The sequence below is a fragment of the Euleptes europaea genome, chromosome 6, assembly GCF_029931775.1.
Source record: "Euleptes europaea isolate rEulEur1 chromosome 6, rEulEur1.hap1, whole genome shotgun sequence".
NCBI classification, from domain to species: domain Eukaryota; kingdom Metazoa; phylum Chordata; class Lepidosauria; order Squamata; family Sphaerodactylidae; genus Euleptes; species Euleptes europaea.
The window spans coordinates 97,408,829-97,430,822 of record NC_079317.1 but is presented as its reverse complement, the minus strand read 5'-3'; the positions used below and the strand labels follow the sequence as shown (position 1 = coordinate 97,430,822).

Below are 21,994 nucleotides of genomic sequence, written 5' to 3'. Positions count from 1 at the left end.
TCTGCAGGGAGAGGCAGCAGATTGGATGATCCAACAGTTTGATTTGTGGGCCAGATCCATACGAACCCTAAATGACTTTATGTGGGCACTGCGAAGACGATTCAAGGATCCCTTTCAAAGTGAGAAAGCTAAAGCCGCAATTCTTCAATTGCGCCAAGGCACCAAGTCCGTCCGGGAATATGCTGGCGAGTTTCAATGCCTAGCCAGCCGCATTATGGACTGGAGTGAGGCCACCTGAGTGCAATACTTCCGTGAAGGACTGCATCCTGAAGTACTGTACTGGGCTTATATGCAAAGGGATCCACCAAACCTCGAAGAGTGGATTTTACTTGCTGAGGAAGTGGAAAGCCATTGGCAATCCCTTTCCCTCTCCAGACGCAGAGCAAAAGAAGCGGGCCCACGGCAAGAACGAGCCGCCCCACTACCACGGAGACCCACTCCCCCTGGTTCAGACTGAGCCAGACGTCTTCAGAAAAGAGCATGTCTCGTTTGTGGTAAGATGGGCCACTTCGCTGCAACTTGTCCTTCACGTCCTGCATGTCCTAGTCCCAACCCACGGTGGGAAGGTCATCCCCGGACCAGTGGGGATAGCCGTCGCAAAAACTTGGCGCCAAGTGGACGCAAGCCGCCCCCCTCCCTTTGTGTGGACAACGAAGTTGCTCGTAGAGAGCCATCAACATCATTCCCTGACCCATCAGGGCTTCGGATTACAAATTACGACCCATCAGGGTTCCGGATTACAAATACCTCTGTCCCCACCGAAGTTGAGCCTCCTTCGTCAGAGGAGGACAAGACGTGGGGATCGCCAGCACTAAACCTCGTCCCAACCCAAGACCAGGCAAAAAACCGGGCAAGGTCTGCAGTGAACAAAGCGCCACCGCAGACCGAAGCGCCCGCGCCGCCCACAGCTGCACTAATGGTGAGAAAAATTGAGGACTCTGTGTTTCTTCATGTGGTATTACAACACTATAAGGCCCCCCCCCAATTATCAGTTAAAGCTTTAGTAGACTCTGGGTGTGCTCATACCCTAATCAGTGAAGACACCTTCAAAGCCCTAAAAGTGAAAGCCGACATCCTACCCCAATCCATTCAATTCGCCCAGATGGATGATAGTGGCTTTAAGGGGGGTCCGGTTGACCGGCGGACTGGCAGAGTTGCCATGGGAGTGGGGGATCATTGGGAACAAATTCACTTCACCATAGTGCCTGGCATCCACTACACAGTAGTCTTGGGAGTGAATTGGCTTCGGGGACACAGTCCCACTATAGATTGGGCAGCCAAAACGCTCGAATTTGCCCAACCGCAATGCGAACGGCATCTAAGAGAAGTGGCCTTCCACAGTCCTGCCTTGATGGCGGAAACTACCGATCCCCAGTTACCCCCCGAATACCGAGACTTTGCAGATGTTTTTGATGTCAAGGAATGCGACGTACTACCCCCCCCCCCCCACCGCGAAACAGACTGCCATTGAGGTGGTGGGGGGAGAACAACTAACAAAGAGTAAAATTTATCCAATGAATCCCAAGAAAAAGGCTGTACTCAAAGACTTTATTGACAAGAATTTGGCACGGGGCTTTATCCGCCCCTCCACTGCCCCCCATTGCGCTCGTGCTTTCTTTGTGCGCAAAAAAAACTTGTGACTATGTATAGATTTTCGCAAACTCAATGCAGTTACCCAAACCAATGCCTACCCCATCCCCCTCATCCTGGACCGATTGAGCCAGCTGAAAGAAGGGCGCATTTAATAATAATTTAATAATCATTAAGCTGCATGAAAATACAAGTCTTAGATTTAGTCCAGAAGGCCACTTATCTAACCTAGTTTCTACACGGAAAGGTGTAAGGCAAAGCTGTTTTTTGGCACCTTTTTATTTAACATCTATATTGATGCGCTCATTAAGTGGTTGTTGAGCTGCCTTGAATAGAGGCTATTCCTGTCCGTGGGAGGGGGCGGATCACCAGTCTTAGATCTTTCTGAGGTAGAGATCTGCCAGGACCCACGAAGACCCAAATGATTTCGTGGGCCTTAAATGGCCCCCGGGCCTGATGTTCCCCACTCCTGACATATGGTTTAGGATGAATCTTAATCTTAGGGGTCTTTTGCCACTGGTACTTAGTGACTTCTTTAGGTCAAGATGGATCATTGCTATAGGGGATAAACTAAATAGTTTGGGATTTGCTCTGACAGCACTTTTGCAAATGGGTATGGACCAAGCTAGACTAACTATAAATGAAAGAGTCAAAGATACTGAGCGTCAAATGGATCTCTTGAGATCCCCTGCATTTATAGCACCTCAACATTCCAGGTATATTCTAGCACCAGCTGCATATTTATACTCCCTGGAAAGGAACACACATAGGAGGGCCTATACACTGGCCAGATGTGCAGCCCTACCATCTGCCATATTAGAAGGGAGATTTAAGAAGATCCCCAGGGTGGAGAGACTTTGCCCTTGTAACACAGGGGAGCTGGAAACCATTGAATATGTATTTTTAAGATGTCCCCTCTACAAGTCAGCCCACTTCAATATTATTGACCCTTTGATTAGGAAAATGGGCTCTGTTGATTAGGGTGAACGGGCCAAAAGATTTCTGCTGGGAGACAGCTCACCAATCGCCACCCAGGTTGCAAAATATTGTGCAGTAGCAATGAAGCTACGTCACCTCAATGTTCCCTAATCTGTGGAAGTGTAAAATTGGGTGATTCCTAATTTTGTTGGCCTTGGTTGTAAACATCTACTCTGTATGATCAGTTTCTGTTTTATCTGGCATATTAGCCACAAATAAAAAAAATATTTATTTATTTACTCATATTTTAGCCGTCCAGGGAGCTGAGACATGTTCACACGCGACTCCTCATACAGATTCTGGAGGACCATGGCTTTATAATCAACTGGGTCAAGAGCCATCTCCAACCTGTTCAAAGGCTGCATCACCTGGGAGTGATCATAGATACAACCTCCAACTCGCTCTTCCTACTTCCAAAGAAGGTTGTCGACATTGCAGGTCTCATGACCCTAGCCAAGCTTCAGGGACTTATGATCGCCTGCATCCCAGCTGTCCCCTGGGCCTGGTATTATGCAAGGACCCTCCAGTGGTTTCTACGACATCATCAACAAGACATCATAAAGGAAAAGGACATGTCCCTGATCCTCTCCAAAGAAGTCCAGGAGGGACTACGATGGTGGACGGTTCCAGTCAACCTCTCCAGGAGTCTCATCTTTATCCACAAACCTCCAAGTCAACTATTTACAGACGCAAGCTTGTCAGGGTGGGGAGCCTTCTTTTTGAACCAATCGTCTCAAGGAATTTGGGGCCCATTAAAGAAGGGGAAAAGCATCAACTTCCTGGAGATTCGGGCCATCCTGAAGGCTCTCCTTCGGCCCTCAGTTAGTAGGCAAGCATCTCCTCATACAGATGGACAACATGGCCGCCAAGGCCCACGTGAACAAGCAGGGCAGCTCACGATCATCCAGCCTTCACAAGCAAGCAGCTCTAATTCTCGACTGGGCGAAGAAACATCTGGCCTCCATATTGGCGGAGCACATCCAAGGCGTCTTGAATGTCCAAGCGGACTGGCTAAGTCACCAGCACCTCGACGAGGCAGAATGAGAGCTGAATCTGCAAGTTTTCCACCAGATAACTCTGAAGTTCGGGATCCCTCTGGTGGACCTGTTCACCTCTTCTCTCAACCACCAGCTCCCAAGGTTCTTCTCCCGCTACAGGCAACCAAATGCGGAGGAGACAGATGCCCTTTTGTCCTAGTGGCTGCCAGGCCTGCTTTACACCTTTCCCCCTCTGCCTCTGATCCCGAGGGTTCTGTGACGTCCCCGCCTCCAAAAGGCCACGGTACTCCTAGTCGCTCCAGATTGGCCAAGACGCCTGTGATACCCGGTGCTTCGTGAGATGTCCTTCAGGCCACTGTGGCGTCTTCCAGACAGGCACGACCTATTGCTCCAGGGTCCAATATGCCATCCGGACCCGGAGTGGTACAAGTTGACTATTTGGCCATTGAGAGGCAAAGGCTATTAGAACTAGGTTATGATGCCGACATCATCAACACCATCTTGGCGTCTTGTCACCCTTCCACTCACCGTAATTATGACATCACCTGGAAGGCGTACGACTCCTGGTGCCGAGCATCGTCGATTGACCTCTTCAGTGCAAGGGTGGTCAACGTTCTTTCCTTCCTCCAAGAGAGTTGGAAACTAGGACTTAAGCCTGCAACTATGCGAAGACAATTGGTGGCCACGCTACCCTTGTTCCCTGCATGGCGGGGTACACCTGTGAGGCTCTCCAGCCACCCTGGGCTATTCTCAAAAAGCCACTCGCTCAGACGGTCAGGTCAGAAGCAGGTAAACTTTATTGAAGAAGCAACAGGTTCAGCCAGGCCCTCGCAGAGGCAAAGCTGCAAGTGATTGCTTAGAGAACAGTGCAAAGTTATAAACATGTCTACAAAGCAGGTGCTCAGTTCAGTGCTTTGGGAAAGGAATTGATAACAGCGTCTAAGGCAGAGCGGCGAGGCAGACATCAAAACATAAGACTTGGACTTGCTCGTTAGCAGTTGCTTGTTAACAGTCAAGGACACGGGGGGGAGGGAATCACTGGGAGTGAGAACATCCTGGCAGAGGCCTGACTCATGTCAAGAGCCTTCGTGCCAGACCGTAGCCGCTTGTACGGGCGAAACCGAAAGAAAGGCATGACAGTACCTCACAACACCCTTAGCAAACATCCACGCATAAAGGCCTTCCTAAGAGGCGTCAAATTGACTTCTCCAGCAGTCGTCCATAGATTTCCCACTTGGAAGCTCCATACAGTACTTACGGCTCTCACCAGACCACCTTTCGAACCTCTCCACACAGTCGACTTGAAGTGGATCAGGATGAACGTTTTGTTTTTAACAGCTATCACTTCGGCGCGAAGAGTATCGGCGTTAGGAGCCTTATCCATCAGACCAAAAGTTTCTCGAGTTCGAAGAGAGTGGAATCTGAGCCCCTGTGGAATCTTCTAAGAAAAAGATCCTTCTCTCAGAGGGTTCCAAATTGGGAAAGTACCAAATCTTGTCAGCCTGCCATGTGGTGGATGCTGCAAGTAGAACAGTGACAGCCAGTGTCGTGCTATGCAGACACCCATGGCTGCGCTCCTCCAATCTCTTCGGCGATGTCAAAGCATCCGTAGAGGACATGCCCTTCGATGGGAAGGCCCTATTTAATGAGAACACAGATGAATGGCTGGATAACATCCGTAAGGATAGGATAACTGCAAAGGCCATTATCATTACCCAACATACACCACCCACCTCCTTTAAACAGAGGTTTCCATACAGGCAACAGAACTACCAGGCTAGGCCTTACCGTTTCCAATCTTACAGCTACCATCAACAGGGTCAATCCAAACCCTTCTACCCTCAGCAGCAAGCTAAGAGGTACCAGCTTAAACAAAGGGGGGGCAAGAAAGGAGGTAGATCTCCTGATCGTTCCTCCTACAACAAAAAAGCCACGGCATGGCTGACCGACCTGTCTCTATCTGTTAATGTTACACTTTTTGAAAGATTGATGTTTTTTTTGCTGTTACTGGTGTTCTAGCTCAAAGGATAGTTGGGTTTTGTCATCCTGACGGGTCATTCAGGATAAAAAAGAAAATCGCCCAGCTAGGCATTGACTTGGATTCCATATCCCTTGCTGGAGAGAGCTACATCCTAAACCAAATAAAACAAAGATTAACTGACCACAAACCTCAAAGCAAATTCCCTGTAACTCCTCTCCCCTCTTGGGGACCTGACCCTCCTCTTTTCGTATGTTGTCCATCCCGGAGATTCTTCCCTTCCTCCAGCCAAATTCATGGTTTGCAGTCCTTGACCTCAAAGATGCTTATTTCCATATTTCTATACATCCTCACTGCAGGAAATACCTCAGGTTTTCTTGTAACAACCAACATTTCCAATACACAGTGTTGCCCTTTGGGCTCTTCACAGCACCACGAGTTTTCTCAAAATGTATTTCTGAGATTGTAGCCTATTTGATGCTACAAGGGTGCATAATGTACCCCTACCTCGACGATTGGCTTCTGTTGGGGGAGTCCTGCAAAATGCTGGCCGATCATGTGGCTTTGGTGCTCTAAACCCTTCAGCAGTGGGACTTGTAAATTTCACTAAGTCCAGGTTAACACCAACCCAGTCCATTGAGTTCTTAGGCTCTATATTAGTCTCTACATTAGGCAAGGCCTTTCTACCCTAGTCTAGAGTGACAGCCATCACTCGTTTGGCCTCGCATTTTATCACATGTAGGTACCAACCAGTGGTTAGGGTACAAAAACTGCTGGTATTGATGGCATCCACCACAGCAATGGTGCCACTGGCTAGACTCAATCTTAGACCCCTGCAGTTCATATGGAACTTTAAAGTCGTGGAGCCTCAATGGCAGATGTTGTCCATTTGCTGCAGGGTTACTAGGTCCCTGCGATGGTGGCTTGATGTGGGCAATCTACTGAAGGGAGTTCAATTCGGAGTTACCTCACATAATTTTCAGTTATTCACAGATGCCTCCCTTGGGGGATGGAAGGCACATTGTCAACACATCTGTGAAAGGGAGATGGTCTGTGGCAGAGTCTAGGCTGCACATAAATGTGTTGGAACTCAGAGCAGTGAAGTATGCTATTCCTTTTCAGAACTTCTTGCAGGCTCCAACGTCATGGCGGCCACCGACAACACGGCCACAAAGTACAACAACAACAAGAAGTTTATTTACGGTCAAAGACCAGCAACAAATTGATATAATTCTAGACATATATAAATAGTTAAATGGTACAGTTATAACAAATAACTTTAATTAAAATTTAGGTTACCTTCTTCTGTCTTATTAAACATGCTTGTGCGCAGAATTTTGCCACCTTAAGGGTGGTCTCGTTGGAGCAGTCAGCAAGGAGAAAGTCAGTATAAAAGGAGCTTGTTCTACCTGGGTATTTGGACAATATTGATCTAATGAGCCTGGATCTAATTTCCTGATAGTAACAGCAATCTAATAAGATGTGTTCAATGGTTTCAATCCCGCCTGACTGGCAAGGACAGGTTCGTTGATCGTATGGGATACGTGCATATCTTCCTTCAATAAGGGTGGATGGAAGTACGTTGAACCTGGCTAAGGTAAATGCTCTTCTCAGCTTTGGGGTTTCCAGCGAGTAAAGGTAATTTAGAGGCACAAAGTTTTTATTACAATTTTTCTCTGCTGGTAATAGGGGGGCATGTGCTCTGTCAGTTTGAAGCGCAATGTCCCATAGCCTTTGCTTAATTTGTAGTTTAGCTCTTTGATAACCTAGTTGTAGTAATGCTTCGCTACTATATCCCAGATGATACAGTTGGGCCTCTATATCTCTTATCCACCTTGAAGGGTGGTTATCTATGAGTATTAGCGAGGTTAATCCAGATGGAGCTAGGTTTAGCTTAAGCCAGAGATTTATGTCTTGGAACCAGACGTGTGTTCCTACAGGTACCAGGCCTGCTTCTATCCTAAGCTGGGAATTTGAGCAGCTAGGTACTCCAAATAAGGATCTAAGGAATTTAGATTGTATTACTTCAAATTTATGAAGATCTTTATAAAGACATATCTGTGAGCCGTAGGTTAATTGTGGGATCACTTTCCCTTTAAATACCTTCAATGCACTGGGTATATGTGCACCTCCTTTTGTAAATAAAAATCTTAAAATTGCTGTGGCAGACCTTTGGGCAGCCTCAGTTATGTGCGTTGTCTGAGTCAACCAAGTGCCAGAAGACTGAAACACTACTCCTAGGTATTTGAATATTTTAACTTGTTCTATGTTGTGGCCATCAATCTGCCATCTGTACTTGGGAGTTTTGTTTTTTGTTTTTGGAAAAAATAACAATTTTAGTTTTTGAGAGATTGATTGTGAGATGTTCCTCCTTGCAGTAAGCTGAGAGTGCTCGTAATGCCCTTTTCAACCCTACTTTAGAGATAGAGAGGATAGCAATATCATCTGTGTATAGTAATGTAGAGATTTGTCTTTTTGCCATATTAGGAGAGTGAAAATCGGGATCTGTTATTGACTGTACCATAGAGTTAATGTAGAAATTAAACAGGAGAAGTGAGAGAATGCAGCCTTGTTTTATGCCTCTCTTTACTGGAATCTCATGCGTTAAATGACCTTGAAGATTGCACCTTACATTCAAGTTGTTATTTTCATGTCATGTGCGGATTAGTAAAAGTAACCTGCAATCAATTGTAGAGGCTTCAGGTTTCGCCCATAACCTATTGCGTGATATACTATCAAATGCCATCTTATAATCTACAAAAGTTGCATAAAGGGCTCCTTGTGGTCTAGAAGTGTATTTCTCTATCAGATGGCGAAGAATCAGGTATTGGTCCAAAGTGGAACAGCTGCTTCTAAAGATTGCCTGTTCCTCAGCTAAGATGTGTTCCTTGTCAAGCCAATCCCATAACTTCCAGCATAGGTGTCTGGCATATAGTTTACCCACCACAGTTAAAAGACTTATTGGATGGTAGTTAGATGGATCTGTTTTTTCCCCTTTTTTATGTATCGTATAATGATAGCCATATTCCAATCATTAGGGATTTGTGCCGTTTGGTCTATGTAAGTAAAAAGGGAATCAAGAAGTAAAGCCCACCATTCAGTGTCTGCTTTAATCAATTCTGGAGGGATTATGTCCTTTCCTGGGGCTTTCCCTGGTTTTAACAGGCCTATGAGCTTTTTAACCTCTGCAGAAGTAACTGGGGGCCAAAGAGGAGGATTTCCTAAATCTGTAAGCAGAGAGGAGTTTTGGGCGGGCTCTGTATTATAAAGTGCAGAGAAGTGGGTTTCCCAAGTTTTTGCTGCTATCTCTCAACATGATTTTGGGGCTTCTGTCTGAAGTCCCCCTGAGACGATCTTCCAAAAAAGTGAGGAGTCTTTAAGCTTAGCTGCTTGAATAAGATTATCCAGGTCTTTTTTAATGCCTTTTTCTTTTTGATTAATTTTATATAGTTTTGTTTTAAGGCAATTAGATCTGGAGGTGAAAAGCCAATGTTCTGAGATTTATAGTATGCAAATTTGGCTATTAAGCATTTTTTTGCTAGCCAGCATTCTTGGTTAAACCATGGTTGGGAGTGAGGTCTTATTCTTGTGGAGCCTGCAATCTGTTTATGATTAGAAATTAAATCTGACCATCCACTCAAAATTAGGCATTAAGATTCCAATGTTGTTTCAAAATGGGCAGCGCTGATCATTTTATCCCGGAGGTGGGAGATCTCTTCTGAGGCCATAAATTCCTTAGCAATTTTGTCTATGTTATTTGACTTTTGCATCTCTTATATCTAGGAGCAGGGTTTCAATTTTGATCCATTTCCTTATTTAAACATGTTATAAAGTATGCATTCTTCAGTGCTACATTAATTGGTAAATGATCACTTTCTTGACGGGTTCCTACTCTTAAATATTCTACATAGTTTATTAAATTGTGCGAGGCTAGAATGTAGTCAATTGTGGTAACTCCCCGTCCTGACCAGAATGTAAATTCTCCGGGGATATCGCCTTTGACTGAACCATTCAAAATAAACAGATCTAATCTTCTGGATAGTTGTGCTAGGAGGGACCCTTTCCAATTAGATTTTATGTCCCTTGATTGTCTAATTTGTAAGGAGTGGTGGTGTAGGAGGTGGTGCCTTATATCTCAAATATAACATTTTATCCGAGGAGCCAGCTCTAGCATTAAAATCACCAGCTACTAAGACAAAGGCATCCGGGTACTTCAAAATCAAATCAGCTATGTATATTTCTAAATTGCCCCATATTTCCTGTAGCCTAGATTTGTTCGTTAAAAAAGGCATATATACATTACTATTTAAAAGGCAAAATTTGCCAAAATGTATAATTATGGCCTGCGTGTTTTGAGTCTCTACTTTTAGTTCTTCCACTGTAACCTATAATTTTGTAGAAATTAAAATAGCAAGTCCTTCCCTTGGTCTCCCCTTCCTCTCTGGTGCCATGGCAGGGAGATCAAAAGTTTTAAAACCGTCCATTAACGGTGTTGTTAAGGACCAGGTCTCTTGAAGCATGACGATGTCAAACCGAGATATGTATTCCATAAAGGTTGGATCTATTTTCTTAGATGACCAGATGTTCCAGGAGAGTATTAGCACTCCTCCTAGTGGCTGTCCTATAGGGTCTTCCAGTCATGCTGTCAAAGAGTTGTGTTGAACTCTTCCGGGGGGTGTGGGCACTTCTTTATTCTCCATCTTTGCTTCTGTTTCAGTGATGGGTGCCTCCGGAGTTGCTTCTTTTCCAGGTGTTACTGTGCTTGAATAGTTTATGTCCCTTTTAATAATCTCCTGCTGCCAGCTATTTCCTTCCTCAGAGTGTGATGTGATATAACATGGGTCTGAGAGCTGGGTGAAAAGTTCCTCTTGTAATTCCTGTGCCCAGGATTTCTGAGCAGGTGGTTCAAGGAGATCTTTGTTATTATAGATCTCAAATAAAATAATCGAATCGCAATCATAATTCTTGCTCAGGTTGATCTGTACCAAAGTTAGGTCTACAGGGTTAGGTGCATTGTATGCTAACTTATTGGGCGTCTTTGGCTTCAAGAGCCCCTTCTAAGCCTTGATCCTGGGTCTCGATGCCCGTGTCATTTTCAGATGCCCTTAACGATCTTGATGGGAGAGATGTAAATATTAGAGGCAATGTATTCTCCTGGCAAGAAGATTCTAAGGGAGGCATGGAGGAGAATGAGTCCATCTCAATAAGGGGTGGGGTTGTCTCATGGTCCTTCAGGGAAGCCTTTCCATGGGGCGAAGTGGCCGATAAAGTGTGTAAATCGTTAAAATATCCTGGCTTAGGGTCTGAAGCCATTCCTATCTCTCTTTCATGCTTTGAGAGATGCGGGGGGGGGGAACAGGGAGGCATTAGTTCCATGGCCCTATGCCAAGAGGCCATGCAGGTTTGGGAATGGACCATCGCCCACAATGTATCCCTCACTCCATGCATATTGCAGGCATATCAAAAGTGGCTTACAGATGCTTTTAGCTGCGATGCCTCCCTGCAGCACGAGTGATCCATACAGGATAAATACCTTGTCCCTGTTTTTGCCCTATGGGGTACCCCGAGGATAGACCTATTTGCCTCATCCCTCAACACCAAGTGCCCAAACTTCTGTCTGTTCCAGGGCAGCAGCGGACCCATGGTCCATAAGGGACACCTTCCAGGTCCAGTGGGGAAGCAGTCTCATGTATGCTTTCCCCCCGGTCCCTCTGTTGGGAAGGACAGTAGCGAAAATCCTCCAGGATCAGGCTTCTATCATCCTGATTGCCCCTTACTGGCCCAAGCACCCTTCGTTCCCCCTCCTATGGAAACAGTGTTGCTTACCTGTAACTGTTGTTCATCGAGTGGTCCCTCCTTGCCTGCTGTTGGCTAACTCACTGCCTAGTGGGTCTGGGTACCGCGGCAGCAGAAGGAGAACTGAGGGAAGGATGCTCCCCACCCCTCCATCACGTGTTCGAAAAGGCAGAAAGGACTGTTGCCGGAGGGGAGGGGGAGCAATCCTTGTTGCAGGGCTAAAAAGAAGCTTTCTAAGTGTTCCGCAGCAGTCCTGTGCATGTGCAGTTCCCATGTGCACCTGAAAAGAGGACCACTCGATGAACAACAGTTACGGGTAAGCATCACTATATTCTCCTGAACATACTTCAACAAGCACCATTTTAAGCAATAATATGTGAAGAGAAACCATTTCATATAAGAGCAGTAAACACAAGCAGCCCATGGAGGAAAGCTGCTCAATACACAAGCAGTAGTAAGGAACAATGCAACATAGAGCAGTAGATAAATGGAATAATTTTTACCCCTTCTCTTTGTAACTAAAAAGAAGAAAAGGCATAATATGGGTGAAGCTGTGCACCTTCTCCAAATAAGCTTTTTGGTCTAGCCAAATGAAAAACCAAGCACTAAAACCATGCTGTTCAGCAGCACTCCTTCTGTTAGCATACTATCGCTATTACAGTTAATAATTTTAATCTTTAAAAGTGGTGGAAGACCCAGCAGATTGGAGGAGGGGGAGAGGTAATGGAGTGTGGTGTTGCAGAAACTTTTTAAAAAGGGAGCAGCACCAATCAGGTCTCTGTTAGCACTCTGTCACTATTCCATTTAATTTAAAATTAAAAAGGGCAGTAGCATGGGGCCGAGGGGGAGGGAAGAGTGATACTGAACCATGATTTTGCAGAAACATAAAACCTTTTTAAAAATAGGGACAGAGTTGATCATGTCTCTGTTAGCAGACTATTACTATTTCCTTTAATTTAATTTTTTAAGGGCAGTAGTTCATGGCAGGGGGAAGGTGGGAGAGGAGAGTGGCATGGATTGATGGGGGAAGATAGAATGTGGGAATGGATGGGCAGAAAAAAAATACCTTAAATGTAGAATTACGCATGAGGAGTGAAGCCAACTCCAATTCTGCTTGAAAAAAATCATGGTAAAAGTGCTGCCATAAAATCCAGAGGAAAAGCTCTAAAAAACCAAAGTGACCCCTATAGACCCCAAAACACATGCAGAAAAGAAAAACCCAAAGCAGTTAAGAGCCAGGACCGATAAAAACCACACGTGTGGAAAAACCCTATATCTCCGGAGATATGCCAGTGCTCCCCTCAGCATTGTGTTTTTGTTTCTGTTGTGGTCTTTGTCATGTTGTGGGCAAGAGTAGCAACTTTCCCCCCCCCCTGTTCGGTTACCACCACCACTTCGAGTAAAATCCAGCCCCCTTCTCTAGAGTGGTTGCCCAAAGCCAGCCTTGCAGGGGTATGGTTCAGTAGCATGCCAAGGAGCCAGGCAGGTAGGTAAGAACTTGTGCAGACTCTCTCAAGTTTAAGACTTTATTTCTACAAGGTACAAACTCAGGGTATTGCAAAGGTAAAGATATAGGCACACTAAAGAAAATAAACAAAAATACAGGTTCTAACTAAAGTATTTATAGTCTATGTTGCATCTGATATGGGTAGATGCAGGATGCCTGCCGTGGTGCATCCGTATCTCCCTTTTGCGTGATTCTCCCCGTCATCCTTCATGGCAAAACACATGCTCCTCTGAATTCCCAGCCAAGAAGGGAACCCAGAAGGAAGCCCCAAAGGAACAGCTCCCCTTTTCAGATCCCACTCCTTTGTGTGCTCTGGGGTCTTCTGATCTCACTACAGAGTCCTAAGCTGCACCAATGCATTGAGAAAGGATGGGAGTTGGGCTTGAGTTTTTCCTTTGCATGACTGAACATGGGACCTTTGAGAGTTATGCCAGTGTTTTCAGTGGTATAGGGTTGTGCCACCATCAGGGGTGAGAAAATATCTCAATTCTTACTTATAAAGAATGCAGGTATGATTGAGGTGATTTTTGTTGAATGGAATATTCTTTACATGCATAATATATTTGGTATATATATTTGGTATATTATATTTGTTATAAACAGGGAAGCATATCATACACAGGTTAAAAAAATTGTACATGCGGTGCATCAGACGCATCAGATCCGGAGCTTATGTCTCTAACGCTGCACTTATTAGTTTAGCAAGAGGCTTGTCAAATGACATAAGGGTTGATATCAGAAGAATTTTAGAAGTTCGATTTAGGATACTTTGTATACCAATCTTTGTTTATCACTCCAACAGCCCATTCCTGAGAGAAAGGGCTGTACTGGTTACAGGAGGTTCCCCCCCCCCCCCCGCCCGGGGATGAACCCTCCCCACATCAGGAAAAACCCGCACAACCCTCCATAGGGTTGCACGGGAATACGCCTCCTAAAAAGGTGGAGTATCTCAACAAAATAAAAAAGGAGCGTTCCTGGCCCGAAAGGGCTGAGGAGGCGGCTCCTCCCCTGCCATGGTGCCGGAACTCCCCAGGAACGCCCCCCTGGGGAAGGCGCACAGAAGAGAGCCATCCGGCCTCTGGCACAAGGCTGTGCCGGCTGCCCTGGGCCGCCCTGGAAAGTGTCTGGGCCTTCCCGCTGCTGCCCGGGCCACCCTGGACGGCATAAGCAGCTCGGGCTCCAGTGCAGGAGGCCTGAACACTGACACAGCCCCTTCCTGGCTTCCTAAGGGCTTTCACCCTTGAGGCTCAGGAATGGGCTGCAAGACTTGATAAATGAAAGATCATATTTTATTTGTACTCTTGATTAGTATATGGATAAATAATTTAAGTATGAACTTGCATTAGCCAAAGTATAATGTCTTCTGCCTTATTAAATGTGAATATTTATTTTTAACAGGCTTCAGCGATGGGGAAGACATACCTCTATCATCACTGGAACCAGTTTGACCTTTTAATTATAACAGTGGGAATTATAGATGTCATCGTTATAAATGTCCTTAAGCAAAGTAATCGAGAATATTATATGTTAAATACCATCAATGTATTCCGAATTTTTCGTCTTCTAAGAATTCTGCGACTCTTGAAGGTAAAAGCATATTTCGGTCATTTTTCAGCAATATGGTCTACTTTACTAATTGAGAAGTTTATTGTTCATATTTAAAAAATATAAAAATGTAATTTTAAATGTTTAAAATATATTCATTAATATTGATTAACATCAATTTAGTTATAATTTGATTTTTAAATTTTTTTAAAAATGAATCTAATAATACCAGAGCAAAATTCAAGTCCAATACCAACAAACATTTCCAGGGTATAAGCTTTTGTGAGTCAAAGCTCACTTTGTCATGTATCTGGTATAAGCTTCCCACTCATCACTGTCCGTGGGTACAATCTTTGAGAAAGTTCCAATCTGAATTGGGAGATGCAAGTGATAGTGTTACCTGCTCTGAGTTGGGATGGTTTATTAAGAAGAAAGGCACAAGAACTATCACCCACTCTGCCTTGAGATGAAGAAAGCCAGCAAGGAGACTATATTATTCTGGTAACAATGGCCAGATAGTGAACCAGAATTTACCAAAAACTACAAAGAGAAGGGGTAAAAATTATTCCAAAATTCTAAGCCTATGAAAAGGGAGAATACAATAATAATTTTTGTCTCCCTAGGGAACTGTAATATTCATCATATGGCCTTTGTGCAGTCCTACTTTGAGAACTATGCATGCAGAAACCAGCTGTAGAAATTTCCAGAGCTCTCATAAACATGAGGAACTTCCTCCCTGTACTCCCTTTTAAACACTCTTCCATCATGTTCTAAATGAGAGGGAGTGTGATTTCTTCTCCATTCTTTCTTTAACACCATAGAGAGAGAATTATTTGAAGAATCTGCAAGATTTGGAGACATAGAATTCTGAAGACGTTGGGTAAAAAAGATTGATGAAGATAATAACATCAGTAAAGACCCAGTTACTGGTTAAGTCAGTCTAATTGAGAGACTAGAGATGCTCATGTATGTACAAGAGGGATGGTGTTTCTATGCATGAAATATGATTATGTAGGGATTGCTGTCTGGACTTAGATAACAACAGTTGCCAGACTTAGGATTCTTCTGGGGATCACTCATATGCCTGCTGTTCTAGATGCTGTGGTGAATGGAATCAGTCACTGGGGTATATCAAATCAACCACAGATTTCGCAAAGTAGAACTTTCCTCTTTTTTCTTCCTGCTGCAGCCTACCAAGCCCCCTGAAGTGTTATTCCCAGAGGTTAGCAGATATTCAGAATCAGTACAGGGTACAAAGTGAGGGTCTGCTGTTGGAGTGGGCATTTGTGGAAATTGTTTTCTGCTCTTACACAAATGTAAATACCATTTCGTTGAAGGAACTGCATGGTAGGATACACCTCACCAACCCTTAGCTATAGGGATTTAAGTATCAGGAAAGCAGAAAAACAACACTCTTTTTGTCCAGTGAATAATGAAGTCAAAAAGTTGGATATGGCAGAAAGTAAGGTCTACTCTTCCTTTCTACTCTTCTACTCTGCCTAGTATTAAAAATTATTAATGGCTTTTTTACATTGTTAAGTTTTGATTGTAAGCCACCTAGAGCAGGACTCCGAAGAGAAATCCTCTTAAATAAATAAATATCAGGGTAATATGCATATAACTGCTTTTCTTGTGTGAATTTATGTCCGTTCTCTAGATCTTATATCAAAGATTAATTCACAGTGGGTAGCCGTGTTAGTTTGTCTGCAGTAGTAGAAAAGGGCAAGAGTCCAGTAGCACCTTAAAGACTAACAAAAATATTTTCTGGTAGGGTATGAGCTTTCGTGAGCCACAGCTCACTTCTTCAGATACAGCTAGAATGTGAATCCATCTGTCTTTAAGTAGAGGAGAGTGAATTCAGACAAGCATTAGTATGTAAATGTTAACAGTATGTAAATGTGAATAGCAGGCATGATGGGATTAGGTGTGGTATGCAGAAGAGTCTGTGATGTCCAGGGGAGAGATGCTCTCCCCTGGACATCACAGACTCTTCCGCAAACCACACCTAATCCCATCACGCCTGCTATTCACATTTACATACTGTTAACATTTACATACTAATGCTTGTCTGAATTCACTCTCCTCTACTTAAAGACAGATGGATTCACATTCTAGCTGTATCTGAAGAAGTGAGCTGTGGCTCACGAAAGCTCATACCCTACCAGAAAATATTTTTGTTAGTCTTTAAGGTGCTACTGGACTCTTGCCCTTTTCTACTATCAAAGATTAAGAAGTTGGCTAAGATCAAGGCAAATGCTTTACTTTTTTTAAAGGTCATTATGGCAGGACAAATAGCGAAGTGGTTAATTACACTCTGGAAAATGTAGCTATGGTGATTATGGTGATATGCCTTACACCCCGGAATTCAAATTGAAGTTTACAATTCTCACAGCCTGCCTGGCACTGGCTGCCCTACCTACTTTTTATGCTTTTTTGCCCATGCTCAGAGCCATGGAGGAATGTAATAATCATGATGATTGGTCATGGAGGTGTTCCCTCTAATGTCCCTCTACTGCCTGGGACATTTGCCTCCCCTCTCCCTCCTGTAGCTAGGGAACACTGAGAAATAGAAAAAAAACTGTCCTGGGAGCCTTCATTTTAAGACCCTGGATATTCTTATATATCCCTGCATATTTTCATGAATCAATATCTGGTATTCTAGAAGCCTGAATACTGTTACAGCTGACTGGAATTACCTGAAAAATACTGACAAGGTCTTTTTGGAGTATATTTTTTTGCTCTGGAAATACCCAGGTGCAGAGCCCTAAACCCTACACTATGAAATTAAGGTAATGGATTATATATGGAACCAGTAATTTCAAACCTAATTATTCATCATTTAGGTTGTGTAAAGTTAGGATCAGAAGATGGGTGGAGATCAAACGCAAAGATCAAAACATCTCTGTTTACTATGTTCAATTTGAGATTTTGATGGAACACCCAAGAAGAAATATCATCAACATATGGTCATTTCCTTCTTCACATTTAATACATGGATCTTGTTTGTTGACAGTTTTTACTTCATTATGACTTTCAGATTGTGATACCCAAAGTGATTACCTTGCTGGATAAACAAATAAACAAACAGCTCACTTTTCGGTATGATATTGCCAAAGGATATGTTCAGGGTGAAGAAAATATAAGCTGTTTAATTGAGCAGATAGCTGGCCATGAAATAGTTTATAGGGTGAGTAAAATAACTATATATTATAAGAAAAAAAGTAAACATTATTTGTGACAGTGCTCTTAACATATATCATTTTAAATGTCAAGAGTGTTTTGAGAATGTCTCTGTACAGTGGGATCACGAAACACTGTTGTGTATAGATAAAAAGTCAGTGTGGATGAGGAAGGAGTTTGTGGGTAGGTTATCAAAGTGTCCGGTATCAAGACCAAGAGCATGGAATTGTATTTCTGAAAAGCAGTTCAGTTGATCTCAAGCAACTGCTTTTCTAGGTTGTATCATTATACTAAAGGAGACCGTATGCTACTGTGCATGATCAAAAGGTACCTGTCCAGAGATGTGTCCTTGTGGATACAGTTCACTTTCCAATTCAAAGTCAAATCCTTAATGAAATAGCATGAGCATAAGGGAGCTACCTTTCTTCTACAGTCCTAAGAAGCTGCTGGCTTAAGTCTTCATCTGGCGTAAAGCTGCCATCAGATGCAGGCTGTGATCCAGCACAACAGTACTGAGGGATCTCTGTCAAGGGATCATTACAATCTGAAAAGGAACAATGAAATTATTGCTATAGAGTGAAACCAGGAATAATAAAGGCACACCTGGACTGAGGACTTAGAAAATCATAACCAGTAAACAAAACAAAAACCCCACTCACTCAAAAATATCAAACAGCACTGAATACTCGAAGGCCATTACAGAGCCACTCATTCCAGTCATCCAAGAATTATATCAACTGAAGAGGGGAGGCAAGAAGCCATCTTTTAGTTGTTCCACTGCTTAAAGTGGCCTGCCTGGTATCTGTTAGAGTCCATGCCTTTTCCATAATTCCTTGCAGAATGGGGTCCCTGCGGGAGGGGGGCACAGTCTTTAGAAATTTTTAGGAGGCAATGTAAGGCCATTTTATTTATTAGGACGTTTAATTGGGTTTAAACTTCGAGATTTTCTTGGGAGGTTAATAAATAAACAGCCAGTACACAAGGGAAAGCAAGAGAATTATATAGCTACTTATTTATTGTAACTATATAATTTATTCATTTATGCATGTATATCCTGCTTTCCCCCAAAAAAAGACCCAAAGCAGCTTGCAACAAGAAAGGCATCAATAAAAAGGGGTGTCACCTTTCATTGTAGTCCAAATGTTAAGTTCATCTGAATGGCTTCTATGCAGTCCCACATTGGAACTGCGCAGGCGCAGGCCAGCCACGGATAAGAATTGTTAGCTTCTAGCAAATTCCAAAAGAGTGCTCCCCCTCCCCTCAGGGCATGCAATCTCCCCGCCTCTCGGTCACATGACCCAAGGAGGAGGGAGCACTCTTCCCTCCAGTTCTCTTTCTGCCGCCACGGAGAGAGAACGTGCTTAGCTTCATTCGTAGCAATGGAGTCTAAGAAAGTTCCACCGTTTAAGAAATGCTCTTCTTGTGGGGCGAAGGTGGCAAAGTCCGATCCTCACAAGGAATGCCTCCTTTGCCTGGGAGAAGGCCACGTTTCCTCTTCCTGCAAGAGCTGTGGCAAACTCATGGCCAAAGCTCTCAGGGAACGTTCTACCCACCTTACCTCCCACCTTTACAAGGAGTCCCTTCGTCCGCAAGGGGACTCGCCTGACCGTCCATCCGGTAATGTTAAGTCTTCTGAAGGGGCCCTAGTTGGTGAGTCCGTTGGGGTTCCCTCCTCGAGGAAGCCATCCTCAGTCGTTCTTCGCTCGGCGAAGTTTATAGCCCCTGTCTCCCAAGATGGCCGCGGCCGCGGCTCGTCAAAGCGTGTTTCCCGCTCCAGGTCCCCCAGACGCCGTCTGCCTTCGTCACCGGTATACCACGCCTTCGCTTGATTCGAGGTCGCCAGTTGTTCGTCACGGTCGTTACCATTCCCGACCCCGTTCTCCTTTGAGAGGTCCTTTATCCAGGTCCCCTGTTTCTTTGGGAGATGACTATAACTCTGACTACGACCCTGATTATGATCCCTCCCTCTCACCTGAATTCGATGGGGACGATGAAACCCGCACATCTCTTCCTTCACCGGAGGACACTGTTGGGGACTCTAAACCGTTATCCCCTGCGGGAGACGTCCATCTCTATGCGGAGCAGTTGATCCGCATGGCAAAGGCTCTCAAAATAGAGGTCAAACCAGATGATTCTGGTCCTATTGACGACGTCATGGATATTCTGCATAATCCCGATGTGGGCCCTGCAGTATTTCCAATCCTGAAGAGTCTCCTAGAGATTCTCCATGCTAATTGGGCTAAGCCAGCCTCAGTCCCTTCTTCCACTAAACGTATAGAAAATTTGTACAAAATACGCAAGGAAGGTGGGGAATTCCTTTACCAACATCCCCCCCCCAATTCAATCATAGTGGAAGCCCTACCCGGGAAGTTCAGGTCTGGGTCGCACACCTCCCCACGAGACCCAGAGGGCCGTAAGTTAGACACGTTGGCCAGGAAAGTTTACTCTTCCACTGCGGTTAGTGTCCGCATCTCAAATGTCATGGCCATGATGGCCAGATACCAATATTCCCTTTGGGACCACATATCCCCCCAGATTGCCCTCGTCCCTGACGACCAGCGCCCTTCGGTCCTTGCAGTTCAATCAGAGGGGATGTCTCTGGCGAGGCAGCAGCTGGCGGCTGCCCGGCACATGACAGACTCGTCTAGCAAGGCCATAGCTTCTGCGATAGTTATCAGGAGGCATGCTTGGTTGCGCCAATCTGCGCTTCCTCATGACACCAAGGCTCGTATAGAGGACCTTCCCTTCGAAGGGACGGCTCTATTTAGCGACCAAACAGACACCTTTTTAGATCGCCTTAAGAAAAAAAAGACGAACGCTAAATCCCTTGGAATCACTCGTCAACCCTCTGATGCTAAGAGGTGCTACTTTGGTCGCCCAGCTACCCAAACCACTCGCCTTTATAGGTTCCAGGCTCCTCCTCATCAGCCCCCCTTCCGCCCGTCCTTTCCTCGCCCACAACAGGACAGGAAGTTCCCTAACAAAAACAGGTCTCATAGGGGCCAGAGGGGATCTCCGGGTTCTTTTCCCAGGGCAAAGCGAGCATGACTAGACGTGTCTGTTAATTTTCGTGACCGGTTGTCACTGCTCTTCTCTGAGTGGTTGTTTATCACTACTGATTTTTGGGTTCTTTAAATAATAAAATATGGTTATTTCATTGAATTTGACACTCTTCCTCCTTTTAGACCTGTTGGACATTCTGTTTCTCATAATTCTGATCTCCTCCTTGCGGAAGTCCACACCCTGCTGTCTAAGGGAGCTATATCTGAGGTGTCACCTTTAGATCTGAATCATGGGTTCTACTCCCACTTTTTCCTAGTGGATAAGAAAGGTGGAGGGAAACGCCCTATCCTGGATCTGCGAGACCTTAATATCTTTGTCAAGACCAGGAAATTCTGTATGCTTAACCTCTCTGAGGTGCTTCCTTTCCTCGATGCCCACGCGTGGTTTGTAGTGCTGGACCTCCGTGACGCCTACTTCCATATAGCGATCCACGAACAGTGTCGCCAGTATTTACGTTTTTGGTGCAATGGCAAGTGCTATCAATATAATGTGTTGCCGTTCGGCCTCTCAACCGCCCCAGGACCTTCACTAAGTGCCTTGCTGTCGTAGTAGCTCATCTTGCCCTTAAGGGGTGTGTTATATTCCCCTACCTTGATGACTGGCTGGTGGTGGCCCATTCACAGTCAGAACTGTCCACACAGGTGGACTAGATCCTTTCAACGCTTCATAATTTGGGCCTTTTGGTTAATTTCGAAAAGTCTCAATTGACTCCCGCACGAGCCCAAACATTTATTGGGGTGTATCTGGATTCTCACTCGGCCCGGGCCTTCTTACCGTTGCCGAGGGCCTATGCCATCAGAAAACTGATGAATAGATTTGTTCACAAAAGGTTCCAGACAGCGCATCAAATACAAAAGTTACTGGGCCTTATGGCCTCCACCACGGCAGTGGTGGAGTTTGCACGACTTAGAATGCGTCCACTCCAAAACTGGTTTCTTAGAGCCTTCAGGATTAACGTGGACTCCCAATATAAGCGATTGTCCATCCCCACATATGTGTTATCTTCTCTGCAGTGGTGGACTCTTGATGTTAATGTTCTAACGGGGGTACCCTTTCTCAGACAATCTCCTGACAGATTTTTGTTTACTGATGCTTCCCTGGTGGGTTGGGGCCCCCACTGTGATCACCTTACCGCACAAGGGAGGTGGTCTCTCTCAGAGTCTCGACTGCATATTAATTTACTCGAGCTGTGTGCCATCCGTCTTGCTCTGTCTTCGTTTGCAGGGTACCTGAAGGGATGGCACGTTCAAATCGCCACAGACAGCTCCACCGCCCTGTATTACCTAAACAAACAAGGCGGCACAAGGTCCATTTCGCTCTCCAGGGAGGCCAGCGTCATTTGGGAGTGGGCCATCCATC

General features: G+C 44.8%; 1 protein-coding gene across 1 annotated transcript in view; it reads left to right on the top strand.

Annotated features, from left to right (window-relative positions):
• LOC130479577 (sodium/hydrogen exchanger 10-like) overlaps positions 1–21,994 on the top strand; it is a 144,604-nt gene that overhangs the window by 78,605 nt on the left and 44,005 nt on the right. The window contains exons 15-16 of the mRNA XM_056851973.1: positions 14,246–14,434; positions 17,430–17,579. Coding sequence (XP_056707951.1) covers positions 14,246–14,434; positions 17,430–17,579 — 339 coding nt within the window. The remainder of the gene's footprint in view (positions 1–14,245; positions 14,435–17,429; positions 17,580–21,994) is intronic.